The sequence below is a fragment of the Drosophila tropicalis genome, unplaced genomic scaffold (genome assembly GCF_018151085.1).
Source record: "Drosophila tropicalis isolate 14030-0801.00 unplaced genomic scaffold, ASM1815108v1 contig_859, whole genome shotgun sequence".
Classification (NCBI taxonomy): domain Eukaryota; kingdom Metazoa; phylum Arthropoda; class Insecta; order Diptera; family Drosophilidae; genus Drosophila; species Drosophila tropicalis.
The window spans coordinates 220,110-245,170 of record NW_027173353.1 but is presented as its reverse complement, the minus strand read 5'-3'; the positions used below and the strand labels follow the sequence as shown (position 1 = coordinate 245,170).

At 38.6% G+C, this 25,061-nt stretch overlaps 6 protein-coding genes across 10 annotated transcripts; 1 reads left to right on the top strand and 5 right to left on the bottom strand.

Moving 5' to 3' along the window:
* The first annotated feature begins 1,456 nt into the window (after window positions 1-1,456).
* Npc2b (Niemann-Pick type C-2b) lies at window positions 1,457-3,388 on the top strand. 3 transcript variants are annotated; one of them, XR_011033261.1, is made up of 4 exons: window positions 1,457-1,581; window positions 2,244-2,351; window positions 2,423-3,046; window positions 3,140-3,388. XR_011033261.1 is itself a non-coding variant. In XM_068296527.1 (3 exons), exons 2-3 carry the CDS (start codon window positions 2,264-2,266, stop codon window positions 2,815-2,817), a joined length of 483 nt encoding a protein of 160 aa, XP_068152628.1. In that variant the 5' UTR covers window positions 1,457-1,581; window positions 2,244-2,263; the 3' UTR covers window positions 2,818-3,096. The 3 variants fall into 3 exon arrangements, 2 of the variants coding, with proteins under 2 accessions (XP_068152628.1, XP_068152629.1); XM_068296527.1 differs by lacking the exon at window positions 3,140-3,388 and having other exon boundaries at window positions 2,423-3,096; XM_068296528.1 differs by lacking the exon at window positions 3,140-3,388 and having other exon boundaries at window positions 1,498-1,518; window positions 2,423-3,096.
* On the bottom strand, window positions 3,021-7,479 carry CCHa1 (CCHamide-1). Its single transcript, XM_068296526.1, has 4 exons — window positions 7,236-7,479; window positions 4,138-4,173; window positions 3,993-4,039; window positions 3,021-3,885 (listed from the first exon to the last, which is right to left on the bottom strand). Exons 1-4 carry the CDS (start codon window positions 7,297-7,299, stop codon window positions 3,472-3,474), a joined length of 561 nt encoding a protein of 186 aa, XP_068152627.1. The 5' UTR covers window positions 7,300-7,479; the 3' UTR covers window positions 3,021-3,471.
* A 347-nt stretch (window positions 7,480-7,826) lies between these two features.
* LOC137582651 (10 kDa heat shock protein, mitochondrial) lies at window positions 7,827-8,662 on the bottom strand. Its single transcript, XM_068297271.1, has 2 exons — window positions 8,555-8,662; window positions 7,827-8,480 (listed from the first exon to the last, which is right to left on the bottom strand). The coding sequence occupies exon 2, from the start codon at window positions 8,454-8,456 to the stop codon at window positions 8,148-8,150; it is 309 nt and encodes a 102-aa protein (XP_068153372.1). The 5' UTR covers window positions 8,457-8,480; window positions 8,555-8,662; the 3' UTR covers window positions 7,827-8,147.
* Window positions 8,611-13,896, bottom strand: PK1-R (Pyrokinin 1 receptor). Of its 2 annotated transcripts, none has more exons than XM_068297270.1 (4): window positions 12,494-13,896; window positions 12,079-12,296; window positions 11,853-12,014; window positions 8,611-8,734 (listed from the first exon to the last, which is right to left on the bottom strand). In XM_068297270.1, the coding sequence occupies exons 1-4, from the start codon at window positions 13,341-13,343 to the stop codon at window positions 8,714-8,716; spliced, it is 1,251 nt and encodes a 416-aa protein (XP_068153371.1). In that variant the 5' UTR covers window positions 13,344-13,896; the 3' UTR covers window positions 8,611-8,713. The 2 variants fall into 2 exon arrangements, with proteins under 2 accessions (XP_068153371.1, XP_068153369.1); XM_068297268.1 differs by lacking the exon at window positions 8,611-8,734 and adding an exon at window positions 11,166-11,764.
* A 1,891-nt stretch (window positions 13,897-15,787) lies between these two features.
* LOC137582649 (uncharacterized) lies at window positions 15,788-19,118 on the bottom strand. Of its 2 annotated transcripts, none has more exons than XM_068297266.1 (2): window positions 18,554-19,118; window positions 15,788-18,044 (listed from the first exon to the last, which is right to left on the bottom strand). In XM_068297266.1, exons 1-2 carry the CDS (start codon window positions 18,638-18,640, stop codon window positions 16,206-16,208), a joined length of 1,926 nt encoding a protein of 641 aa, XP_068153367.1. In that variant the 5' UTR covers window positions 18,641-19,118; the 3' UTR covers window positions 15,788-16,205. The 2 variants fall into 2 exon arrangements, with proteins under 2 accessions (XP_068153367.1, XP_068153368.1); XM_068297267.1 differs by lacking the exon at window positions 18,554-19,118 and adding an exon at window positions 18,196-18,248.
* A 787-nt stretch (window positions 19,119-19,905) lies between these two features.
* Window positions 19,906-22,409, bottom strand: Kif19A (Kinesin family member 19A). The gene is made up of 5 exons (XM_068297265.1): window positions 22,290-22,409; window positions 20,809-22,228; window positions 20,602-20,750; window positions 20,194-20,537; window positions 19,906-20,140 (listed from the first exon to the last, which is right to left on the bottom strand). Exons 1-5 carry the CDS (start codon window positions 22,407-22,409, stop codon window positions 19,927-19,929), a joined length of 2,247 nt encoding a protein of 748 aa, XP_068153366.1. The 3' UTR covers window positions 19,906-19,926.
* Between the last annotated feature and the right edge of the window lie 2,652 nt (window positions 22,410-25,061).

Here is a 25,061-nt window from a genome sequence, read left to right as displayed (position 1 = left end):
TGTGCCGATCAGTTTCACGTTGACCGCACGCACCACTCCCACACTCTTATCGGGTCGTCGGCTCAGCAAACAACAAAAAGCCGGAAATTTTCAATTCTGTTTGTAATACAACAACAACAAGTAAATAATATTGTGTAAAGTTTTAAAAGCGAGACAAATCCATGAAACCGGCTGATCCACTGCCACAACTGGTTGTTTAAACAACAGATTTCAATCGACAAATTTTCCCCAGTTTTCAGTTGCATTTCTAACGTTGAAAAGTATGTTTTTCCAATCACTTTACCTTTCATTTGGATTAGTATTGTTATTCATTCCGATGCTTTTGTTCTCTTGGCCAACTTTCTAAAAATGTTAATGTAGAGTGATAAAAGTAGAAAAGGGGCTTGAGGCCTGCATCAATTTTAAAATTCACCGTGTCATCGTTAAGTTTGACTTCCTGATCAATAATTTAATGAAACTCGACTTTAAAACAGAATAAACTGATGCATTAAAAATACTGATTGTGACAATTGCAATGGAAATTACAAGTTTTTTAATTAGCTTGAGCTTCTTCTAAGGTAAAATCAAGTGCGTGTCCTGGTTGACCAAAGGAAAAAAACAGCTAAGACCGTTAAATTTAATCAATTTTTTTAAGAATTCATTCAATTCTAGATCAAGTTTTATTGTTATTTGTTGTTCAATTTTATAATTCGTTTATTTAAATTTATTTGAAGTTAATGTTTCACTTCACTTTATTTTCAGGAATTCAAATCAAAATGTATTTAAAAAAGGGAGTCAATCAAAAAAATTATAATATTTTATAATCCTCTTATAAATTTTCGATTTCAAAATGTAGACAGAAATTCATACACTTTATCTGCAACCAAATTTATATTTTGTCATTTAATCGAGGAACAAAATAAAGTTGCTTAAATGAGGATAGGTCTTTTTTTTTTTCAAAGGAAAATCCAGATCATGAAAATAAAATTCCCTCTTTTTTTAAGTGTAATAAACATAAACAAATGTACATGTATATAAACAATCGCTTATTTGTTCGATTATATTTGCAATTTGAATGCAATTTGCATTTCAAGCATGCTAACAACCAAGACAAATAACGATAATGATAATAAGTAGTAATGACAATCAACAAGTTGTTGAATCTATAAAACAATCACATATTGCCTATTAGATCCATTTGTCTTTGTCTAACTAAAAAAATCAAATTTAATCTGTAGATAGTCTGAATAAAGATGCCAGTCTTAAGTTATCTCTAACTGAGGCATGCTTTGAAAAGGAAAACTTTACTTGAAACCAAAATGGACAGCGGCAATTAAGTGTCTGTACTATGAGTGAGGCCAGGCATGTCAAGTAGGCGAAGAAAAACTGCCACAGAACGACGCTGGCATTCAATTGGAATCGTTAGTCAGGCCGAGAGTGATCGTTCACAGCGATCTTTATACTATAAAAATATATATATGCCGTGTGCCATACGAAGTTGGCTTAGTTGTTGTTCATAAGCCGCGCCTGAAGCAACACGTGAGTCCGCGCTCTCTGAAGTATATAATACGGAAATTTTACATTAATTGTGACTGAAAATTGGTAAATAATTCAATTAGTGTCAGGCAAAGTTTTTACTGCAAGATAAAGTCTTTTTTAGTGTGGAACTAAGTTTAATTTTTTATGTGACAAGTTGATGCTCTTAATAAAAAATCACAATGTGGTTGATCACAGCTTTTGTCATTGTTAATAAACAAATAAAAAGAGTAATATAAAATCTCGAAAGGTTGTTAAAGTGAGCTCTTCAGCAACAGTTTTAAATTTTAAAATTATAGCAACATAAATGGAAATACATATAAAATATTTTCCAACAAATTATTAAAAAAACAAACGAGTATAAAAAATTCAATTAGCTCAGTCGAAAAGGCTTGTTAAAGTAGGCAAACGAGACTTAAAAAAAGTACCAAAGAAGTAACTCAAAGAAATGAAAAATAACTAGTTAAATTTGTATTGCAGATTTGCATCTCTTATTGTGTATATAATTATTTAGTCTCAGTTTCGCTGATTTTTAAGTCAAGGTCGATCTTTCATCCACACAAAAACATCTTGCTAGACCGGTTTGGAGTTTAGGTAGTTCGTTGCGATGGCAAGCTTTTTAGGCTGGCCCAATGTAGTTAGCCAGCAATTAGCAAGCTGTTGTTAAATCTGTTTGATTTATCTCACCACCTGCCTACTTTCCTCCCTCCACTCCTTCCTTTTAATAGCAAACTTTGTAGCTGCCAAAATGAAGCTCAATTCAGTGCTATTGTTGATCTGTGCCACATCTGTGCTGGGATATACAAATGCCACTGATGTCAGTCCCTGTCCAAAGTGTAAGTGTCTGACAATGGGTAGTTAAAAAAAATAAGCTAATAGATTGTATCCTACTGTGTACCTTTTATAGCCAAAGCCAAGGCATTGCAGCCAGGTGATGTAACCATCTCGAATTGCCCAAAAAGCAAATGCATTCTCAAACGTAACACAGAGGCCAGCATTATGATGAAATTGAAGCCAGATCGCGATTTTCAAGACCTAAATTCCGATATACAGGGCATTATATTGGATGTGCCATTGCCATTCCCGGGATATTATGGCACCAGCGCTTGCCCACATATCTACGATGAATCCGGCGAGAATCAAGTGGGATGCCCCTTGAAGGCTGGACAAACATATACTTATAAGAATAGTTTCAAAATTTTACCCGTTTATCCCACTGTCAGTCTCGAGATACATTGGGGACTGGGTGATAAGGAGGGCGATGCGGCCTGTTTCCAAATTCCAGCAAAAATCAAGGCCTAAAATTCTAAAGGATCTTATAAGATTCTATTTTTATTTAAGCTTTAAAAATCGTATATGTATGTATTGTATATTGTATGTACTATATATTTAGATGCATATAGGGTTTAATTAAGAGCATACTAAGTTAAAAATTGGGCGAAAAATCGTGACAATATTGCGACATCCAGCCAGTGACGCAATACTGAAGGATTCAAAGTTCAAAGTTGAGAGATAAAAATTGTGTTTAATTGTAAGTGTAAATGTAAATGTATATAATAAATAATCAACCAACATTTAAAACTTTAATTTTACAATTAATTTGATTAGCTTATACTTTTAACAGGTATATATAATATGTATATATATGTGCATATGTGGGACACAGACTTTGACTCGGACAACTGGCGTGCATTGAAGTTTTTTTTTTACATATTTTTAATTTAGTTTTAATCTTTGCCGTTTTTTTTTTTTGCATTTTTTTGTTGTTGCCTTTGTTTTTAAGCTGCTCAATTGATGCCTCTCAGCATGCAACGAATGGGGCGAGTTCAAATCGTTCTATTTGTGGAATAAATATCTTTTAATTGTTATAGTACTTGCAGTTGTTGTTGTTCATATTTTGCATTATGTTATCAATTTGGCATATCATTGTGTGTGTGTGTGTGTGTGTGTATGCATTTACTTTGTGCTGAGTTCATAGAGCGGTTGCTGTTGTTCTGCCTGTTCGGCAAGTAACAAAGCTTGCTGCAATTTACGCCAACTTTCAGCAGCCATGTTGGAGGCATCATATTGTCCCCGTCCATCGACACCCTGGCCACGTTGTTGTTGTTGTTGTTGCTGATGCTTGAAACGATGCAGACGCATTAGCTGTGTCCATTTACGATTCCGATTACGTTCCCTTTCTTGAATATCCACTGCTGTCTCGCCATTTGGAGTACCTAAGCCAGTTTCGGATAGGGGTAAATTGTTGTTGGTGTTGTTATTGCTGTTGTCATCGTCATCGTCTTGCACATTGTTGTTGTTGTTGTTGTTGCCGTTGGCATTGTTGTAAAGTTGCTCGGCCATAGAGTCAATGGCATAGGATATAGGTGACTGCAAAATTAAAATACAAGTATTTAATGACAACTCATATAACCTTCGAAAACCTTTCTTTTGACCTCTTTTGAATGATGTAAACATGAAATTATGTATTAACCCACCTGTTTGACTGCCAGAACTGCTTTACCACCTGAGCGTTTGCCATGGGCTAAAAATCACATAAAAGGACACCAAATTTAGCAAATAGACAATGGGCTTGTGCAACAGAAAAAAAAAGTGAGAGATAAACGAAATCAAGTTACTCACCTCCCCAACACGAATGGCCGTATTCCAAGCAGGAGCCTGAAAGTATGCAAAATTTTTCACAATATAAAATAAATCATCATCAGTGTGGCACGACAGGATCCAAGTAGAAGAAAAGAAATGAAAGTGTTAAGCTATTGTGGGAAAAGTTATGCACAAATGGTCCCCCACTAAACACGCATCATGCTGAGCCGTGGAAGGAAAAAAAGTTACTTTGCGTAGGCTGTTGGGTTTCTTGCCTGCGCATTCCAAGTGCTACTCGGCAAGGAAGACGAAACAAAGTTGCTGCATCTACTTAGGTTTATTATTCGCATTGCGTCATGAGTCACGACCCATGATAAATGCGTCCATTACAATCCACGTGTGATAGGATAATAACAGGGCGGATGAGTAATGCACTGCAAAAGAGAAGCACTCGGAGGGCATCTGCCATAAGGTTTGAGTGCGTGGTTAATGGTTGCTCTTGTGCAACATCCTTGATGCATTGTGTGCTGCCCGAAAAGCTAATCACACAAATGGACGGGCAGCACATCTTCATCAGTTGTTGCATCAGTTGCCCGACAGCCAACAAAAGAAGTGTCAAAAAGCAGCTGGGACTAGATTTGAATACGAAAATAACACGCTTACATACATGTGTACCTGATGGCGCAACTAGAAGAGAAAACGGCGCCAGGCAACAATAGACAATAGCAACAAGTTCCCTGACACAGGTGGTGTGGGTGTGTACATGGGTCTGGGTCTGGTTCTTGGTATAGCTTTGGCTATGTTGTTTGCATAAGCCCAGATAAATTCATACACCTATATATATTTTATATAAATGCCAGGCCAGACTAACCGCTAACCTCTATCACGCCCTATTTTGCTGTTACTACCCTGCCGCTGCTGCTGCTGCTGCTGCTGCTGCTGCTGATGTCCATATATCAAACATGTAATCATTTGTCAATTACTTAAGCCATGGATTAATTGTTGCCGTGCACCCACAACCCACAAGCCCTCACCCACAGGCCAAACACTCACACACTTGTTGACAGGCCAGTCGGCATCACTTTGAGGCCATCAAAGATAGCGTCACAACAATTGGACGGATCGCATCGAAGGGCTGTCATTAAGTAAAGTCCATTCTTAAGCGCCTAATTATCGTGACCAGCCACTTTAATGCCTTTCGCCCGAGGTCGGCTGGCGTCCACCGACTTGGCCAGCATTTGCCGTTTGGGGTCAATTTCAATGTTTATGGCTGGGCAAAAGATGCTCGACAAACTTAAAAGTGTTGCGCCATTTGTTCAACTAAAGTATGTACATAGTACACACATACATTAAATTGACTTTTAATGGCATTTTTTTTTACCTCTTTGCTTTAGCCTCTTTTTTATTGTCGCAAACCTGAAGTGTAAGTAAGTTATTAAGGTTGAAGATTCTAAAGTCGGGTTTAGTTTATTGCGGGGGATTCACCAAAAGTTAATTATTTTATAAGCAACATCTCAAATACTTCTTTTAATTTTATATTCCTGGAAAGTTTTGACATAAAAACAAGTTTTTGTAAAAAAGACTAGTCTTAATTTATGGCTATGGAGTTACAATAGTTTTCATTTCTCACTTTAGCTACTTGTAACTCTGAAATAGTTTTACCCTTAAGTCAATAATATGTCAAAAGAGTTCTAAAATGGATAGCTGATTAAAGAATTTCTCAAATCAAATGGGTTCATTCGGAATCTTAAATCAAATTTTTGATTTATTGGCAATTTTTTGAGTAAAAGGAAGTAATTGATATATCCTTTTGACATAGATTGATATATTAAATTAAAAAACTAACCAGAAATGCATAGTTAATGCATTTCTGGTTAGTTTTTTAGTTTACTCTTCACTTGTTGATTTCTGAGCAAATATCAACAAAGGAATATTTTGTACAGCAATTGTGAGATTCCTAAAATAGAATACAGAAACAAAAGACGGATTTAGAACGTAAATTGAGCGAAATTCACCCATCAAAGTATGCAATTGCTTGCCCATGAAATCATTGTTCATGAACAGGCATACAAATTAGGTAAACTAACAAAGGGAATTCCACAAATTCTGTAAATTTTTTAGAATTTTTTAGGGGCAAATTACTCCCATTTCACAGCTCTGCAATCCTACGCAAAACCATTTATACTAAGTCACAGAGAGAGTTTTAGAAAGCATTTCATTGGAAATTAATAGAAGCTTGTTGTGTACAGGTAATACCCATGGCAAGGCAATTCCTCATTCTGATGTTGATTAATTTGAATATGCCTCATCGAGTTCTAGTATTCAATATTAAATGTCAACCTGAACCTAACCCAATCAATCTTTGCGACACATTCTGTGTTGATAACCCAAGTTCGTATGTATTTTTCAAAGCGTTAGCCGCTCTAATAATGATTGCCGTCACAATTTGAATTTGTTGTCTGGCCGTAACTGGAACACTCGCTGGCAATGAATCGTTGTGGTATGCCTATCTCGGACCCAGCCACCCACAAGTGCAATGGTCGCCTGCAGAGGTCCGTGGAGCGCACAGCTTGACAAAATTCACACGTTTTTGTTTCACCGTGTCACGATTGCCAGCGAACTATGTATTGGCCCTGTGTTTTGTTATTTTGTACGCAATTTGGATTAATTTACGACAGCAATTAAAAACGCTGAGGCATTTCATTTAGACCTTTGCCAGCGAGTCAGCCAGCCAGCCAGCCAGCCTGGTCCCAGTATGAATGCAATGACTATCAGTGGTCCCTAACAGCCTAACGAAATTAAGTAACAACAAAGATGAATAGGCAACAGGAAAATGTGCATAAAACTGGTGAAACTGATAATGCGGATTAGCCGGTTTTTTCACTCAATATATGTTAATCAGTTAGATTTGGATAGTTGGTATTTATGACCCTATTGATGGATATATTGAAGCGGGAAATTCTCAGAAGCTCATTGAATGATTAAATATTGTTGTTGATGACGAAGCATACAGGAAGTTAAGTCTACGCTATGATTAGCCGAAAAGTATGCTATATTTTTGAACCCATTTCAATGAGTAAGTAGAATTATATATTTAAAGTTTATTTTATTTTGCTTTTTGTATTGTATAATTTTACCTGCCGCTGCTGCAATTAGGCCCACAAGCACCAAAATAGTCCAACTGAACTTAATGTACCACATTTTGTCACTAACAAAATTCTTTGTTCTTTATTTTAATTTGAACTTTGATTAAAATGTCAAATAAAATTTTTTATAGGTGCAGATTTTTTTTTTTATAAATGTTTGTCAATATGCACTTTGTGTTTCTTTTTCCTGCTGTATGATCTCGAAACTTTATTGCCAAGTTCTGCTGTTAACACTCTTCTCGATATTGCCAACAAAATGTGGGAGACCAACGGCTTTTATAGCCGGAAAAGGCCCGCAGAATGAATGGAACTTACCAAAAGATAACGGACAACCAATACGAATGCCAAACACGAAGAATGTTACGATGTTTTAGCCACGAAGCGAATGCCACCAATGAACGTAGAGCGAGAAGGTCCAACCAAGCAACAGGCAGAAGGCGAGAGCTGTGCGTGTGGGTGTGGCAAGTGGGCAAAGGCCAAAGAAAATGAAAATAGTGAAAAGCCCACGCAACACAATTTTCTTTCCCTGAAGGATTAACTTTCAATTGCAGGTAAATATTAAGAAAGAAAAAATGCTTTAGATTTTTGGTCGTAAAATGTTAAGCGCATCTCAAACAATTGTTTAATGTCCTTACAAAATTGCAAATGTTTGGCCTGCTATCATGTGTGTGTAAAATGTGTAAATAGGTGTATTACAATTCGTGTTGTGTATTAGCTACCAAATAATACTATGTAAATCATTAATTTCGAACGCATGTATCGCAAATAGAATGTCGTGTCCTCTCGCAGTGTTGGGTCGGAGTATTTAGTGCCCCGTGTTTGAAATCTGGTGTAAAGTAATCTGCACCCCCGATTCAGGTGCATGTATTGTTTGTGTATGTTTAGATGTTAGATTTGAGTTGATTATTCCAGCTTAGCTAGAATATCGCTTTCGCGAAAGAGTACGTATTCACGTTGGTCATCCATGTCGACCTTGGTTCCGCCATATTTGGGCAAAAGGACGCGGTCTCCTTCCTTGACGCCAACACTCAAGTGTCCAGCTCCACCTGGATTGCGAGCCCCGGGACCGACAGCAACGACAATGCCTTGCATCTCCTTGGGCACCGACTCCTCGGGCAGCAAAATTCCACCAGCTGTTGTAGTCTTCACCTCTGCACGTTGAACCAGGATGCGATCCAACATCGGTATGACCCGTTTAATAGCGCTAGCCATGGTTTGACAAACAGTCCTTTTGTCCTTCAAATGCAAAGGGATAAAATAACCTTGTACTATAAATCAAAAGGAAATTACTTTTTTTTTTTTTAACTCACTTTGAAACTTTTTTTATTCACTTTCACTTTTTAATGTTTATTATTATAACTTGTTCCGTACGGTTTGGATTGTAGGCAAAGACTGATTTCTGTAGGAATCGTAGGTTGGTATATTGACTTTCTCGGTCGGAATCGAATGACTTCCCGGCTACTATGTTTTTAAATTTTTTTGCAAATACCCTGTAACAAAAGGGTTGTTTGGCCATCATAAGCAGTTAAATATTTAAATCAATATTCCCAACGATAAAACATGAAAAGTATACCATGGGTATACTCACCCACTAATAGTTAATATAAATAGCGCTTTTAACATAACTTTAAATTAATTTTAGTTATTTCTTTTTGTAATATATATCGATAAATATGTTTATAGGGTACATAACAGTCGTGACAACATGAACCAATCAAATCAATACATAATTTTCAAAGCCTACTAAGTGAAAATCGCTTTTTTTGAGAGAAAAGCCTACTAAGTTAAAATCTCTTTCTTAGCAAAGCCTGCTAAGTTTAAAATTCTATTTTTCATTTTTGGCTTTGGTTCACCCTAGAAATATTGCGTTTATCTATCGTCAAAAGTTAGTCGTGCATTAAAAGTGTGAACTACTGGGCGTGTGTGTGTATGTGTGTGACGGTGCGTATACGTAACGTTTCCTATTATGGTCAGTCCGCAAATAGCCCACGCTCAAGTCATAGCCACCTGTTGGCAGTTTTTCTAACTAAATAAGCTGTTGTGGTTTGTTGTTGCGGCTGCCATTCAGTCTGTGAGGCTTTTCTTCATCCGTGTGCGTTTGTGGGGGCGTGTGAGAGTGAGTGTGAGTGTGTATGTGTGCGTTTGTACGTGTGACTAAACTTCTAGCATTTAATGCTGTCAGGAATTTTGTTTTGGTTTTACGCTCTTTCTCTCTCCTTTCCCTTTTCTCTATTCTCTACTTGTTGTTTTTGCCCGTTTCTGTTTTTCTCCATTTCCCACAATTCGCTCATAAATCAAAAACTTCATAATTTCTACGTCATTTTGCGGGTGTGTAGGTCATTTCCCCTTACTCCTCTACCTGATTTTTCTTTCCCTTTCATTTTTTGTGTTTTTATATTTTGCAATATTAGTCTATTGGCTTTACGTGACGTTCATGGACTTTTTCACTTTTGCTTTTTGCCCGTTTAGTTATGTTTTTTTCTGCTGTTCTTTTTGTTTCTTTATTGCCCGCTGCGCTTTGGACTTTCACATATCAAATTGACGCATTTGTGAGTCGCAGATGTGCCATAAAATGTGAGACTTGGTCCTAGTTAGTCAGTTAGTTAGTTGCACAAGCAAGTAAACTCTCTTTAATACTGTTCTGTACATATACATACATATGTACATATATATGTATATTTATTTACAACTGCATTTGCACAATAGCTTAAAACCATTTTGCAGCTATTTTCCATTTGCCTGATTGCATTTTCATAACAAATTTCGTTGATGATTACTAATACGCCATGTTGGCTCTACTGCATTTACATAGATATGACCTTGAGCATTTCTCACATTGTTTTGCCTGCATGGGCGTAGGACAGATTTTCCTTTTCCTAGAGGTACATATGTATGTCCTCTACTATCAGTTTTCGTTTGTTATGAGTCCCTTAAAGCCCTTGGAATACAAATGCTTACTTTCTACAACTATCCAATAGAATTACCTTTGCGAATAATAATAAATGCTGCTTAAGACAGCATTACTTTCTTAGGCTTAAGTGAAATAGTTAAAAGCTGATTGATTAAACTCTACAAAAACTTATCTAAGTATACATATATAGAACATAAACACATTATTCGAAAGAATATTCTATAACTATCGATTATATATCCAAATACCAATCACTTGAGATGCAAAATACTTCGTTCTTGTGCTAAATTAAAAATAAATTAATTGATGGTATAACTCAGATTATGGCCGACCGAAGATGATCAGTGAGAATATCCTTTTGTCCCCTGTCTACGTCCATGTAGTAGTAGCTAGTCATTATAATTCAATCGTCTAGATGACAAACCCTCTAAAATCGATAATAGACAAACATTTTTTTTTGTTTTGGTTTTTTGTTTTTGTTGAATGAATCCTCACAAATTTTCATTGAGTAAGTGAGCGTTGGTTTCATATAAATATAAGTGAACATCAAAGGGCAAAACTTGTTTAGCAAATATTAATTTCTCGCTTCAAATAATCGTTTGAAGTATCTATAGATATGTACAGATGTATGCCCTTGATATTGTGCAGTATTAAATTGGGCCTTGACTTTAAAGTTGTTTCGGTAAGACGCACATAAAATGTTTCTCATACGTGACACAAACAAACCAATTAAGTTCAAGCGAAATCTGATCAATTTTAACTAGGTAATTCAACAGATACTTTAAATATAAACTGTAGATGTTTCTATGAGAAAAGACCAGATACATCTTTATTCTAAAGTCGGAGTTTGTATTTTTTTGAGTTTCAGTTGGTTATAAAGCTCGCATTCAAAGTATACTTTAGATCCCAAGTTTTAGCCTAAAACTCCAACCACAATTTAATTAACAAATTTATAACATTTAGTTTTATTTATTTTAACAATATAGCTCACATATGTTTCATTGGCTATGACAAGTATATGGAATAGGAAAGTTTTGTATTCTTTATTTGAGACTAGAGGAAAAGTAAATCAATCAATCGCTTCTTAACTAACTAGACTTGTAGACTAGTTTTAGTTCACTCTTAAGATAATTTTCATACTATAACTTAGAAAGTGTTTGTGTATAGATAAAATATGAAAAATTTCTAATTATAATTAACTCTTTATTGCAAACAAAACTTGCACAGCAAAAATGTATATTAACACAAATAAAAAGTGTTAACTAAAACTTGTACTAAATGCCTTTGGTAGAAATAACAACAACGACAACAACAACATCGAATACACAGTATAATCGACTAAACGACATTAAAATAAATTAGCATTAGGAAGCATGTGGAGCTCTCGAATTGAATACAAATTGCGGCAAGTGATAAATATATATATGTATCTATATAGATGTATTGACCATTGGGTCCCATTGTGAAGCAAGGAAAATCCCAACAACTATAATTAGTATTTCTATTAATATTAGTATTCGTTTTAGTCACTTTGTGCATTGATGATTGCAGACTGTGAAACAAGTTGTGCCTTTCCTTGTGGCAAGCGATCATTGTTCAGAGAAGTTGTCTGTGTGTGGGGGGGGGGAGGAGGAGAAGATAGCATTTAATGCATTTTAAGATAAAAATCTATTATCGAAACGTTAGAATCGACAAACCTGCATTAGTGGAGGTTTCGCCTGATCGGCTGAGTCACTTGTTGAGACGCGTTGCGTTTGGGTGGACGAGTTTGGAGTTGTGGTACGTTGTAATCGTCGCGATTCGAACTGTCGGCGTGAATTCAACGATCCCTTCATTGGTTTCTTGCCCAACAGAACAGACTGCAAAGTAGACATGGAAAATCATAATTAGTTATAGTCCCAATTGAACAGGCTTAAGATTTACCTTGAAGGCCTCTCGAAACTTATTGCTCATCAGATTGTAAAGCAAAGGATTAATGCATGTGGATAGATAATAGAGAACTCCTGAAATATAAGTCATCACCGTATAAAGGAACTTATGTTCCTCTTGACTTTCGGCTCCTCGTTCGGGGGCATAAATGGCAATCAACCTTTGGGCATGAAATGGAGCCCAGCACAAAAAGAAACACACAACAACGGCAACTGTTTGGGGGGAAGAGCAAGAGATAAATAGTTTCATTTCATTTCGCTTTCGCTTTTGGCCATCATAAATGTCATACACAATAATTTTTGGCTAGCTGATTAAATATATGTACTTTATGATGATTGCTGGCATATGGCCAGAAGATTTACCGCGCTTACCAGCTGTCACAATTTTAGATAATGATTAGACCGCTTACCCAGCATCCTTAGAACCCGGCGTGTCCCATAGTGATTGAGTCGACCACGCACTGAGCTCAGTTGGTGTCCTGTTCCAGTTCCCGCATAGCGATATAAAATTGTATCACTATGCATATTCTTCAAGGGCTGATGACTACGGCGATCGAAAGACCTTACTGATCCCTCGGCATCGTTGCCAATTGAACTGGCTCGATACAAATGCAGGCCAATTAGCATATATAATACCAGAATTATGGACATGGGTGCAAAAAAGAAGATAAACGTTGACAGTTGAAACGAATGTTGGATTATGACACGAACCACCACACATTTGTCGACTCCCGCATAGCTGATGATGCCAAATTGAGCTGCCTGTGGAATGGCTGTGAGTATGGCCAGCACCCAGATCAATACAACGATTCTTATGGCTCGGCTTAATTTGCTCATGGCCTGACCCAAGAACGGATGGCAAATGGCTACATAGCGTTCCGCAGTGAATGCGGTAATCGTTAATACTGTGGCATTTGCCGATGTCTCGGCCAGCAGACCGCGTCCAATGCAAAAGTATTCTCCAAAAATATACGGATATTGGGACCAAATGAACCACACTTCTTGAGGAACTCCCGATAGAAGTAGCATGAAATCCGATATGGCCAACGAGAAGAGATAATAATTAGTGGCCGTGTGCATTGAGCGATTCTTTTTGATCACAATGCAAGTGCTAATGTTGCCCACAACGCCAGTGAAAAATATTAGTCCATAGATCACAGTGACTGGTATGACTATGTTCAGGGAGTCGCGTTGTGGTCCCAGCAGAGCAGTGACATTGGCAGGCGACAAGTCCTCATCCTCGTACATGAACTCGGACATAATGCCCTGACTACACTCAGTCCCTGTCTCTCTCTCTACCTTTTGGGTCTCTTGAAAATTTTTCCTTTATTTTGATGGCTTTGCGTTACGCAAAATTTCCACTAGCTTCGATAATATTCCGTTTGTTTTGTCTCCCTATCGATGCTAATTATAATAATTTAATGTCGCGACCAGCTACAACAAAAAATAACAACAACAACAACTTCAGAAGGTAGTGACTTCCAGACTCGAATCGAATCGTCTCTGGACTGGCACGCAATCAATCCGAAAGTTACCGGCAAGGTTAAGCCCGGATACGGACGCGATTTGCGGTTACACTCGCCACAGCGGGGCAATCACTTGGTATTAACCGGCTCGCGGTATTAACTCAGAGAGCTATCATGGTCAGGTATCTGTCTTCCTTTCCACTTCATTCCACTCCACTCCGCTCTGCTCTACTCTACTATTACTAATACGAAGGAATTCGTTAATTCAATTCACTAACAATTCTCACACTAATGACAAATCCCCGTCTTCGTCTCTAGGGCTACAACTAAAAACGAACCGCTCTCCAGCGCGTTCAAAACTTATCTGATAAGCAGCAACGACATTTCATTCAGATTTGTATCTAGAAACAAGCAACGACGCTTCGCAGTTTTTCCACTTCTGCCTCTGCCAGTCACACACATGCACAATAAGGTGCGCGTAATAACAATAAGTTGAATTACATTTACATCAAGTTTGATAAGAAAATGTTTGCAATTAAACAAATTTTTCCTAATTATCCTTTCAACCTAAGATGGAATTGGAATTATATCTAATGTTATTAAGAATTTGATGATAATTTGGACCATACAAACATATACTTTAGTCCTTTTGCCTTTATTTATTTCAAGTCTAGGCCAGAGGAAAATTCCATTTCCTTTTTAGCACAAGTCTATCCATCTTACTCTACTTGAAGAAAAGAGTTTTCCAAAATTGACTTAATTATCAAACTTGATCAACTATCAACGGGTAGATAGCTTATCATTATCATGAATGCAATTAAGATTAGTCTTGAGTATTTTCTACATTTCGTGCAGGTTACATATTATGTGCGTTTTTTCTTGTGTCGCCTGTGTGCTTATGCGGTTGGGTTTTTGGGCACTATATTTCATACATAGAATATATGTTGCCAACAAAAACAAAACCCAATGGCAAAAAGTGACAAAAAAGTTTTGCCCCATGCGTTCTGTCAGTTTCATGGCTCCTCAGTTCCGTGCTGACGACGAGTGACATTTGCTATACAGCCCCCGTAATATTTTCATTCATTTATTTTATTCGTTTAGCTAGACACTAAGTGAAGCAAAACCTGCACCGCTCTGCTCGATGCGCCCCCCCTCATCTGACAGCCATCCAACCTCTTCCATCGATGGGTGTCAAAGTGCGTGCGTTGCCTTTGGAATTGGCGCTAGATAGATGTGTCAATGGTGCGGGGCTCTACTGTAGACTGCGATTCGTGGTTTAATTGGGTTTCCCCCGAAGCTTAACCCACAGTAACATAACAGTTCATATTCATTCAAAAGTAAGCTTACAAAAGCTCTTACTAAAGCAAATATGTATACAGAGGGACAAAAAACTGAAGAACATAAAAACTTGTTTAGGGATTTTCTTATTGAATCTTAAATACATATTTTTAACAAATCAGCAAATTAGTCAGTAAATTGATTTGCAAAGTTTCTTGAAAGGAAAATAAGGATATTAACTTTAAGCTTATATTACGTCTAATTAAAGGTAACTTTTAGAGTTAAGCATTTAGAATTATGATAAGCCTCTAGTCTCTTAATTTTAGATAAATGTGTATAGAATGAGATATTTGGCATATCAGAAGGTAATCTACTTTAAAAACAAAAGTATCTGAGATTTGGTTTTTAAAAATTTTCGGATTAAAACTTCACAAACAAGTGTTCAATCAATTAATTTATTTTTAAAAAAGGTTCTGAAAAGCCACCCAAATATTCTTCTCTTTTAAAATGTATTAATTTGAATAAAAATTTGACATAGTTTTATTTTTATTTATTTATAAGAAGATGCTCGGCAATCAGGAAAGTCCTATATCATACTTAACACAATCATCACCCGATAATTTTTGAATATGAATTAATCATATTCCTAAAAATACTCACACATTAAATAATTAACTAATAACCCTTTGCCTTTAAAATGGCATACGATTGCTGTGAATCTTTGTCAAGAGTACTTTTGGTTTGACACCAAATCGAACGTTCGGTAAAATTATGTAAACCTTAAAGTCTTATTTAGACGCCATTGCCTTTAAAATTAACATGGATCTAAGCTCTTCGAGTTATTAAGTAAAGTCTTAATTATTATTCATTATCGTGTAGGCCAAAGGGAAGTTTCACATACATATTGGATATTTAAAAAATCACTTATACACTAAAGTTTATTAATTTATTAATTAATGCTTTTTATTTCATTCTCATTGGAAATGTCATTTTGCATTTATTGAAGAGGTATGGTTGTACTTCATTTGCTATTTGGCCTTTGCTTATTGTAAGAAGACTTTTGTCATTAAGACAAAACATAATTAGTAATTAGTGTATATGTACATACAAATCTATGATTTCACCCTTCAAAATTATGTCACATGTTCGAATTGTACAGCGATAGTAATGCAATTGCAAAGTATTCCGATTTTTACATGAGTATTTATGATAATGAACGCTTGGCTTTATTATATTGCACTGGGTCCTACTTCTGATTCCCTCTCCACCTACACCTTTTATACACTACAATTTCAATGATTTCCGACTCTTCATCGTCACTCTGCCAGTTGCTATGATGGCTCACGTCTTCGAATGGTCAGTGGATATACCTTTCCTGCTATAGCAGAGCCTTCTTTAATTGTGGACGATGATGCTCGAGAATTCGTTGTGCTACCTCATTATCCATGCCATCAATGGAGCAGGCAATCAGTTCAGTCAAATTGTGGCCATATCGGATAATATGATTTATAGATTGAAGAGTCAGCTTCATACAATTGCTTATATTCAGGCGACGTAAACGTTTTAAATTTCGCATAAGATGACGTATTGTATCATCATCGACCAGAATGCAACTGGCAAGACAGAGGGCCTCTAGTAAAGGGCAATTACGGCTAATGGCCTGAGTGCCCTCAGGCTCTAAACAACAGTATCCCACAGATAGACTACGTAATTCGGGTAAGTGGAGAGCTTCTGCCAAAGCTCGATCTGTTAGATTGCGGCATCCGCGTAGGTTCAATTCACGCAGTCCTTTTAACCTCTTGATTCCATAAGGCTTGTCGCCGTTACCAAGTAAGGCCAAGTCAGTGATTTTTACACAATAGTCGATGTTGAGATCCCTTAGGCCTGTCTGATACTGGCATATTACAGCCATGGTCTTATCGGTGACGGTTTGACGGCAGTTTTCCAGGCTAAGACGTCGCAGATTTGGTAGTCGTTCCAGAATCGTGCACATGGATGGCTCATCAATGAAACACACGTCTTCCAGCAGCAGTTCTTGCAGTGTGCTGTTCATTTTGTAGGCCAAACCCTCAACTAGGCATAATCCGGTCAATTCACGACAGTGTCCCAAAGTCAGGGATTGCAGTTGCCCGCTAAGTTGCCGCAGAGCAGGAACACAACTGGCATTCAGCTGAACGCAGAACATAAGATCCAATTTCCGGATAGTATTTGTCCATTTGCCAGCCACGTACAGTAGCAACTCATTGGTAAGTGACAGCATCCCAGTCAAATCTAGCTGACGAAGCCGAGCCTCAGCCGGAATGGATGTAAGAATGGCATCGAGCAGAACGAAATGACAATGCCCAGACAGTTTTAGGGTTTGTAGTTTACTCATTCTCTCAAATGCATTTTTCCATTTATATGCATCGGTGCCAGGCGAGCAACTAAAGAAGATATCCACATATTCCAGCGAATCAGCATGATCGTATAGCACCTGAGCCAGGGCCATTTCATTGTTCCGCCTGTATTCGAATTGTAAATGACGCAATTGGATTTTATTCTCTGAGCGACTTAGTTGCTCTAGCATTTGCAATTTCATCGACGAGTCCATGCTAACGCCATCACATTCGAACCCCATCAAATGGACAAACTGCTTTAAGTCTATCCCATCCACCGGCTGTAGATGATTGTCATCCAACAGGCTGGTTGTGGCAATCGTCAGCATCTTCAGATTCGGCATCTTTCCATCCAAATCACGAAACACGGGTGCATGGCACACTTCCAAGTGTGTCACCTGAGATCCCACAAGCTTCAGAAAATGTGCCAATTGGTCGCACTGACGCAAATTGCGTAGCTCCATTTTTTCAAAACTTAGATAGGAACATCCCTCCTCGACATACTCCTTGATGTCCAACAAATTGTGACTGCTGACAATCACCTTCGACTTGGATCGAAAACATCGTCGATTGGCCAGATCACGACATCTTCTATTAACCATACGCAATTGTTGCAGATCAGTGTATGGCAAAAAGGACATAATCTCTAGCCACAAATCATTGGGCAACTGTTCGATATGTGTGCGCTTTTCTTGTTTATTCCATTCGATATTGTCCATTAGATTCAAGGGTGAAGATGGCGTTGATGATGGCGGAGACGGAGTTAGCGTGAAGGGTGATGAAGTTTTCGATGCTGGCACGGAAAGAATCTTTGTCGTCTTAACCTTCATGTTTGTGTTGGTCTGAAAGAAAAAGTATCAATATGTTAATGATTTCAAGTTGCAAATTTAAAAATGGCTCATTCTTCAAATGATTTAAGTTAAAGACGCAAATATAGAACAAATAACTTAAAATTTTCATTTTTTGTTTCGAAAAATGAAGAAACTATTCTACCGTGACTACCAACTGTCAGAGGCAATGGCTGGATGTGGTGAGCAACTTGGCTACTAAACTACTGAAACAGTGTTGACTCCCTCGGATCCGATTACATTCGTATTTCTCATTACGGCCTTGCTTCTGATAACAATCATACCTTGCACTTGTCAACCCTATCCAAATGGACTACAGTGGGATTGTGACTGTTGCCAGGCACCACTTTGTTGTCAAGGACCTACGCAGATGTTCGTGTTGTTTTTATGGGCTTTTTCCTTGCTTATTCCTGCATCCAGCTTTCTTTTTCCAACCCCCCAAACATTAATGATGCGAAGCTGCCCATTGCATTGGTCAATTGTTTGGTTTTTTTTACACATACCTGAGTGCAACTGCAACTCAGCCTATTAAAGAAGGTCCTTTCTCGTCTTTGGCTTGGTTTTCCACTTGTTGTTAAATGATTACCCATGCAAGTGTCTAAGTGTTTGGCGTTGAATAAATGAAGAAATTTATTCTATTTTTATTTTCCAGCAGTACAACGCAATAACAGAGATTTTCTCTTTTCTCTTGGGGTTTCCACACTTTGTTTTGATGTAGTTTTTCTTTCGCAAGAATCGTTGGTTTCAATGGACTTCGCTGCTTTTCCCGATTGGCACTTGTTTTGTTTGTAGTTTGTAATTGGCTTTTTTAACTAAATAAATTATATTTTTATTAAATTCTTCTATGTATCTTATTTGACAGCAACTTCATGTGTTGTTGTTTCTAGAGAAGTTGAAAATGTAATAAATGGAGACTCGGAATGAAAACAAACCACTCTCAATGAGCGCACAGCTGTGTATCTAATAATGAAATCCACTTGGTCAGCGGCAGATACATTTGTCGGTATTAATGTTGTTAGATAATTTTCAACACGCATGCTCTCACCAGCAGAAGGGCTCGGCTCTCTCTTTCCCTCAAGCAAAAGGGCACACTTTCCTCTCTCGGTCCCAGCATACTTCGCTCGCTCTCGCTCTCCATCAGTTCAGTTTGTTTATGTTTTGTGCCGTTTGACCCACTTACGAAAATGAAGAACTAATGCGATAGTGTTGTAGGTGGCCTTGGAGAAGTTACTCTTGCCCTACAAACAAAAAAAGGAGCACCTTTAATTTCGTGCAGTGTAGATAAGTAATAACATAGATAGTTAGAGAGAGAGAGCGAGAGACTGTTTGTAATGTAATCGAGTTATACTCGTGAGTACCCCTTATGGAAAATATAATCGTTTCCACACAATTGCACTCACTTAACGCAGGTACAATAGATAGAAGAAGACCTTTTATGAGGGAAAGGGGTATGACCAACCACCATCAACTAAAGAGTTCCGCAAATGTTCCGCTCGTCCACTGGCGGAGACGTATGTAGTTTGATTCAGGGGTCGCTTTTTAACCATAAATTATAAATGATTAATAAAAAAAACCATAAAAAACAATTGAAAGATGAAAGTAAAAATAATTTCAAAAACGCATTAAGATATTTTGAATTTGTATGTTCCCTTATCAGATTTAAAACTAAAAAAGAGTAAGAATTAACTGGCTCTATAATAATATTGATAACAAGATTTCTAAAACGAAAAAAGTTGAAGCTTTATAAATTTATTTGATAATCCTTTAAAAGTTAAGTAAGCGAATTATATTTAATTAAAAACATATTTAATTTCTAGCCTTTAGTTAAAACAACAATTCCTGAGCGATTCGCCTCGAACAACCTTGAATGCCTTCCCTAAGGATGCGTATGCTTTGCTGCCCGCAAAGAAGGACGACGTGCTCCACTACTTCCACCAGCCGGCACAATGGTCGCTGTGGATAGCCTTGGCAGACGTTGATTAACAGGTGGACCCATCACACGATCAACTTGCTCCACTTGAATGTCAATGGGTGGCAATGGTGAGACAGGAGACCATTCCGAACTGGAACTCGATCCTGGCGAATCAGAGCTGCAATGAAAGTAAAGGATGTGAAAAGAAATGGTGATGAACCTGAATCATACCCGGCTGTGTAGATGGGTGGCAGCTTCTTTTCATAGCTACTGGTACTGGGTGTAACCACACCGGCATGAATTTCCTGCTGATAGAGACCGTACAGTTCGCGCAACTCGTCCGGCAGATCAACGTTTCCCTCTTCAATGAGTCTTCGCTGGGAGCTGATGATATCCTCACACAATCGTCGTTGGCGTTCGGCGCGCAATAGCTGAAGATCCCTTCGACGCAATTCTGCCTGTCGGGCTAGACGTTCCGCTTGCAGGGATACCTTGTCGGCCTCCAATTCATGGACACGGCAAAGTAGGGCCAGTAATTCACGCTCCTCATCGCTGGTTATGCGCTCGGGTAATTCCTATAAAATATATGAAGAATTACTACCGATCCCAAGTGGAATTACAATATCCAAAGACACTTACATCCTCCAGTTTGACACCCTTTTGGCGGCATTGCTCTAGTTCATTTTCGGTTTTTTCCCGTATCTCCTTATAACGCCGCGTCTCCTTCTCGATGGCCGCCAGTTCACCCCATGCATTCTTTAAGGCCACAGAGCCCTCCGACTCGGAGTCTTTAAGTAGAAAAAATAAATCACCTGACCACACAAATATGTAGGTCACATTGCTTACCTTCCTCTCCGTTAGCATCGTACAATTTGCCAATACGTCCTTGCCAATGTGAGATTATCATATGCTGACGCTCGGCATCCAATTCCAGACCAAGTAGGTGGCTTTCCGCCTCCAGCAGCTTGCGTCGTAATTTCATCTGCTGCTTGAATGTTAGCACGATCTGCTCCCGTAGATAGCGAAGCTCCGTTTTCCTTTGTGAATCCTGCTCTTCATTGGGTGGCTGCTGTTGTTGTTGCTGAGATGTGGCCGTCGCCGCCGCTGCAGCAGCAGCTCCACTTCGCGGACGATCGGAAAGCATTTTGGTACGCAGACGGGAAACTTCATCTCTTAGCTCAGAGACAAGACTCTGATAGTGTTTGGTGGGGAAATCCTTAAATTCATCCAAATAGACGGAATTCTGAAGTTTGGTGGTGATGCTATTAGCTCGGTCTGCATAGACCAAAGTGTTTTTGGTCTCGTCCCGATGCTTGCCCTCTGGAGCCACATGGGCAATCATCACAGTCTTGCAGCGGCCACTTAAAGCTTCCTTCAGCAGACGCGTCAATTTGGAATCACGATAATTAACATAGCGGGCTCCGCCCGACAAGGCATTGATGCAGTTGCCCAGTGCAAGAAGACTACGGTTGATGTGGGCTCCTTCTTGTAGACGCTTACCCCTGTTCTTGGTCTTCTTGGCCCTCTCCGAGCCTGCCAAATCGGTAAGAAAGAGCCGACCCTGCTTGGTTCCCAGAGGTGTTCGCATCTGTACTGTAATACTAAGCAGGGCATGGCTACGCGAGGAGGTTTGATTGGCAGCCGTGGGCTCCATTGTCCTTGCCTTGTTACCCTTCATTAGAAGACCGACTACCTCTTTGCGACTAGAGGTTGTGATTTCAGACAGACCCGCCACCGTGATGCGTTGACCGCGGTTGTCTTCGCGCAACTCGAGCGGTCCGCCAGGATTCAGTAAATCTCGTATAAGTTCATTGTAGATCTCCAAATACGATATGGACACCTTACACGAATTGTCCGGGGAAGCTGACTCGATGTGCTCGAATATATCCTCAATGGCGCGAACCATGAGGCCAGTATCTTGACTGCTGACATCTCCTTCATAGCAAGAGGCTGCTGTAGCTGGAGGTCGATCTGCTGTGGCCGGTTTCTTGCGAGGAACTGGCCCCAGCATGGTATGTGTTTTACCCGATCCTGTGGCTCCATAGGCAAAAACTGCTGCATTATACCCGTTCAAGACATCTCTGACCAGAGGAGCTGTTGTTGTCTTGTAGACATATTCCTGGGTGTCATTCTCTCGGAATACATGATCGTAGGAGTATTGACGCGGTCGACTCTTTCCACCATCGTCGTAGAGTAGAGAGCCACTGGAAATCACCTCAATGCAGCGATCAGTAGCCTCTTGGCTAGGACGAACGCGAACAGCCACCTAAAATTGGCATACTTAAAGTTAAGTATTCAATTGTGAGTCTTTTCCACATTTTACATACCACAAGACGCTCCTCCTGTGCTGGGTGTTGGGCAGTTGTCAGTTGGCGGGGTCCCTGTGAGGATATACTACCTCCACTACTACCCGACCAACTGCTGGCACCACCAACACTAGTCGCCATTTTTGATCAGTTGGACCTTGTCGTTGTATGTACCTTGACACGTGCCGTCTTATGCCACCTGATGACCCGAGGAGGAGTAAAACAAATGAATACAAATGGTGTCAATTTGTTGTCAACAATCGTAAAAATGTCATTAGCCTAACAAAGCCGCCCCCTCTCCCTAATGGATTGTAAATTTACGCGCCAAGGTCTTCCCTTCGAGCGGTCGACTGGACATGGTTAATGTTAATCGAAAGTCCCGTAGGTTTTCTTGTTTACCTCCAAGTGCCAAAGGAGCATTATGAGATGGCGTGTGCCATAAATCAATCCGTGAACTTGAACATTGATGTGTCCTGCGTGTTGCCACATGCAAATCATAGAAGGTTGTGTGGCTATCGATGAATTTATCAGGTCGTAGGTAAAATTTGACCTAGAGTTGGTGGTTCACTAGAATTTAACCTGCCTCACTAATGTCAAAGGATGAACTCGTGTTACCACATAAGATCAAGATCTGTTCCATTATCTAAAGCAATTTGTCTGACGCTTCCAAGTGGAACATCTACTATTTTTGGCAACAACAGCAAACCACTTTATTAATTATATTAATTAATTATCTATTTTAGTTTCCAATTAATTACCAAACTTATTGACTTATTCCAACTCTTAATGGTATAGCTTTATCATTTCTTAAAAGCATTTTTAATTACCATGTGTGACCACCGAAAACTTGATGGGCGCCGCAAAGTATGCATTATTAAATTTAATTCAATGTTTTGACCAACAGGACAACGAATATTATATGAGTTTGAATATGTCACAGGTGAGACAGTTGGCGCTTAAAATATTTATGAATTTATATGCCTTGAGTGTCCCCTCAAGGTAAATATACATAAGTTGAACGCGTTGAAAATGGGATTTCACTTCAGCTAAATCGATTTCAAATGACTTTAATGAGACTTTATATTTGTTGAATTCCCACACAAACTGCCACCAGAACTGGGGATCTTAACACTTTTTTCACCACATTTCAATCTAGCTATCTCCCTTGCACCAACCACGAAGCACAAGTTTCACAATTGGTTGTTTATTGAATTTGTGTAAATTGCCACCAGACACGAAAGAAGGAAAGCAAAAAAGCCAATGGATAAAAGTCGACGGCACTTGGTCGGCTTTTTTTTTGTGGGTGTCCGAGACAGGCCATTCGCTTTGGCTACATTTTGTTGTTGTTGTTGTTGTTGTTGGGCGTTCGTCTGTTAATGTTTTGATTTGATGTATTGCACCTTCACCGTCTACTCCATACTGTTTGCCCTTCTCCCCCAACCCAAATCAGCCTAGATTATTGCCTCCGATAGAGAGGCATTTGCTTTGGGGACCCTAGTTGGGCACAAGAAGGGGCTTGGGCGTGGTGTTATGTAGTTATTTGATTCATAGTTGTGCTATAGCTCATTAGTGTATACCTTAGATTTTATGAGCTATACAAATTCCCCTAGGTTGACAAATGGTTGACCGTTAAATTTGGCCAGTCAGGAAAATCAGTGAATAACCCAACAATGTCGTGCGGCAACCTCATGTCCTCCCATTGTAGAATTTATGAATAGATAGATAGATAATATTTCTGTAAATGGATGGAAGGGGAGGGAGTCCCCGATGCGCCTTTAATGAGCCTGCCATTAATTGCAAGAAACAAAAGCCAAACAATTTCTGTCTAGCACGTAGGCAAATAAAAGCACTTTGATTAATCAGAAAAGTATTAAAAAAACAAAATTAAATGTCAAATTAATTAATCAATAAGTTTTGTGAAAAAAGAAAGTGTAGTCTCTGATAGAAGAGCACACAATCCAGGTCTAATAATAGTCTGACTAAAATCTCTAGCCATCAGAAGGTAATTATTGGGTTACTTTGATTGGCGGTTTCAACTCCACGTTGAAGTTAATTATATAAAAAGAAAACCATTACGATTTACGGTCTATTTATAGAAATCATCACATCAAATATTAAATTATTTGCAGGTGACATCATTTCCTATACAAGTGGGGGGAAGTTGCAACCTTCAAAAGTGGCTAAAAATTAGCAATGGACGCCGCAATTAAAAATCTCAAACTCTAAGAGCCCTGTGCGTGCATGCAAGTGGCCCAAAGTCTTTAGAACTCAAACTGACCCTAAATGGGCCAACATTGTCCGCATTGTTTACACAGTCGGCAGTCGAGAGAAAAGTTTTCGCATATTTCACACATTCGAAAACAAAATGGCTGCGGTGGCAGTTGGCCCCAATCTTGACATGAAATAATGTAATATTTTACAGCTAACAATAAGTAAAGCCAACGATTCGGACGATAAGTAGTAGAAGTATGTAAGTAGAACCCCAAGTAGGTCAATTAAATGCGAAGCCTGCAGAGTCAAAATCCATTCAACGATTATGTAAAAACAAAAACACAACAATCTATCCATATATAGTAACCGAAACTTTGGCCATTTTGATAAAGAACTTTAAACTGGTGCATTGCACTTACAAAAGTAGTTATTTCAATTTAAGTATATCTATTCGAAAGGACAACAAAAAAAAAAAAAAAAAAAAACAAAACAAGTCTATTCACTTTTAACGGAAATGAAAGACATTCCAAGAAACCACGAACCGATGTAGTCCTGATCAAACCGCTCACATTGACGGACAAA

Coding starts and splice junctions, on each gene's coding strand:
- Kif19A (XM_068297265.1), bottom strand. CDS start 22,409: ATGGCGACTAGTGTTGGTGGTGCCAGCAGTTGGTCGGGTAGTAGTGGA. Junction 20,538..20,601: donor AGGGTGTCAAACTGGAGGAT/GTAAGTGTCTTT, acceptor TATATTTTATAG/GAATTACCCGAGCGCATAAC. Junction 20,141..20,193: donor CCACCCATCTACACAGCCGG/GTATGATTCAGG, acceptor CTTTCATTGCAG/CTCTGATTCGCCAGGATCGA.
- Npc2b (XM_068296527.1), top strand. CDS start 2,264: ATGAAGCTCAATTCAGTGCTATTGTTGATCTGTGCCACATCTGTGCTG. Junction 2,352..2,422: donor TGTCAGTCCCTGTCCAAAGT/GTAAGTGTCTGA, acceptor TACCTTTTATAG/CCAAAGCCAAGGCATTGCAG.
- PK1-R (XM_068297268.1), bottom strand. CDS start 13,343: ATGTCCGAGTTCATGTACGAGGATGAGGACTTGTCGCCTGCCAATGTC. Junction 12,015..12,078: donor AGTTTCGAGAGGCCTTCAAG/GTAAATCTTAAG, acceptor TCTACTTTGCAG/TCTGTTCTGTTGGGCAAGAA. Junction 11,765..11,852: donor CGAAACCTCCACTAATGCAG/GTTTGTCGATTC, acceptor CCCCACACACAG/ACAACTTCTCTGAACAATGA.
- LOC137582649 (XM_068297266.1), bottom strand. CDS start 18,640: ATGGGTAATCATTTAACAACAAGTGGAAAACCAAGCCAAAGACGAGAA. Junction 18,045..18,553: donor TGAGTTGCAGTTGCACTCAG/GTATGTGTAAAA, acceptor TTTTTCTTTCAG/ACCAACACAAACATGAAGGT.
- CCHa1 (XM_068296526.1), bottom strand. CDS start 7,299: ATGTGGTACATTAAGTTCAGTTGGACTATTTTGGTGCTTGTGGGCCTA. Junction 4,174..7,235: donor CCTAATTGCAGCAGCGGCAG/GTAAAATTATAC, acceptor GCATACTTTCAG/GCTCCTGCTTGGAATACGGC. Junction 3,886..3,992: donor CAGTTCTGGCAGTCAAACAG/GTGGGTTAATAC, acceptor TTAATTTTGCAG/TCACCTATATCCTATGCCAT.
- LOC137582651 (XM_068297271.1), bottom strand. CDS start 8,456: ATGGCTAGCGCTATTAAACGGGTCATACCGATGTTGGATCGCATCCTG.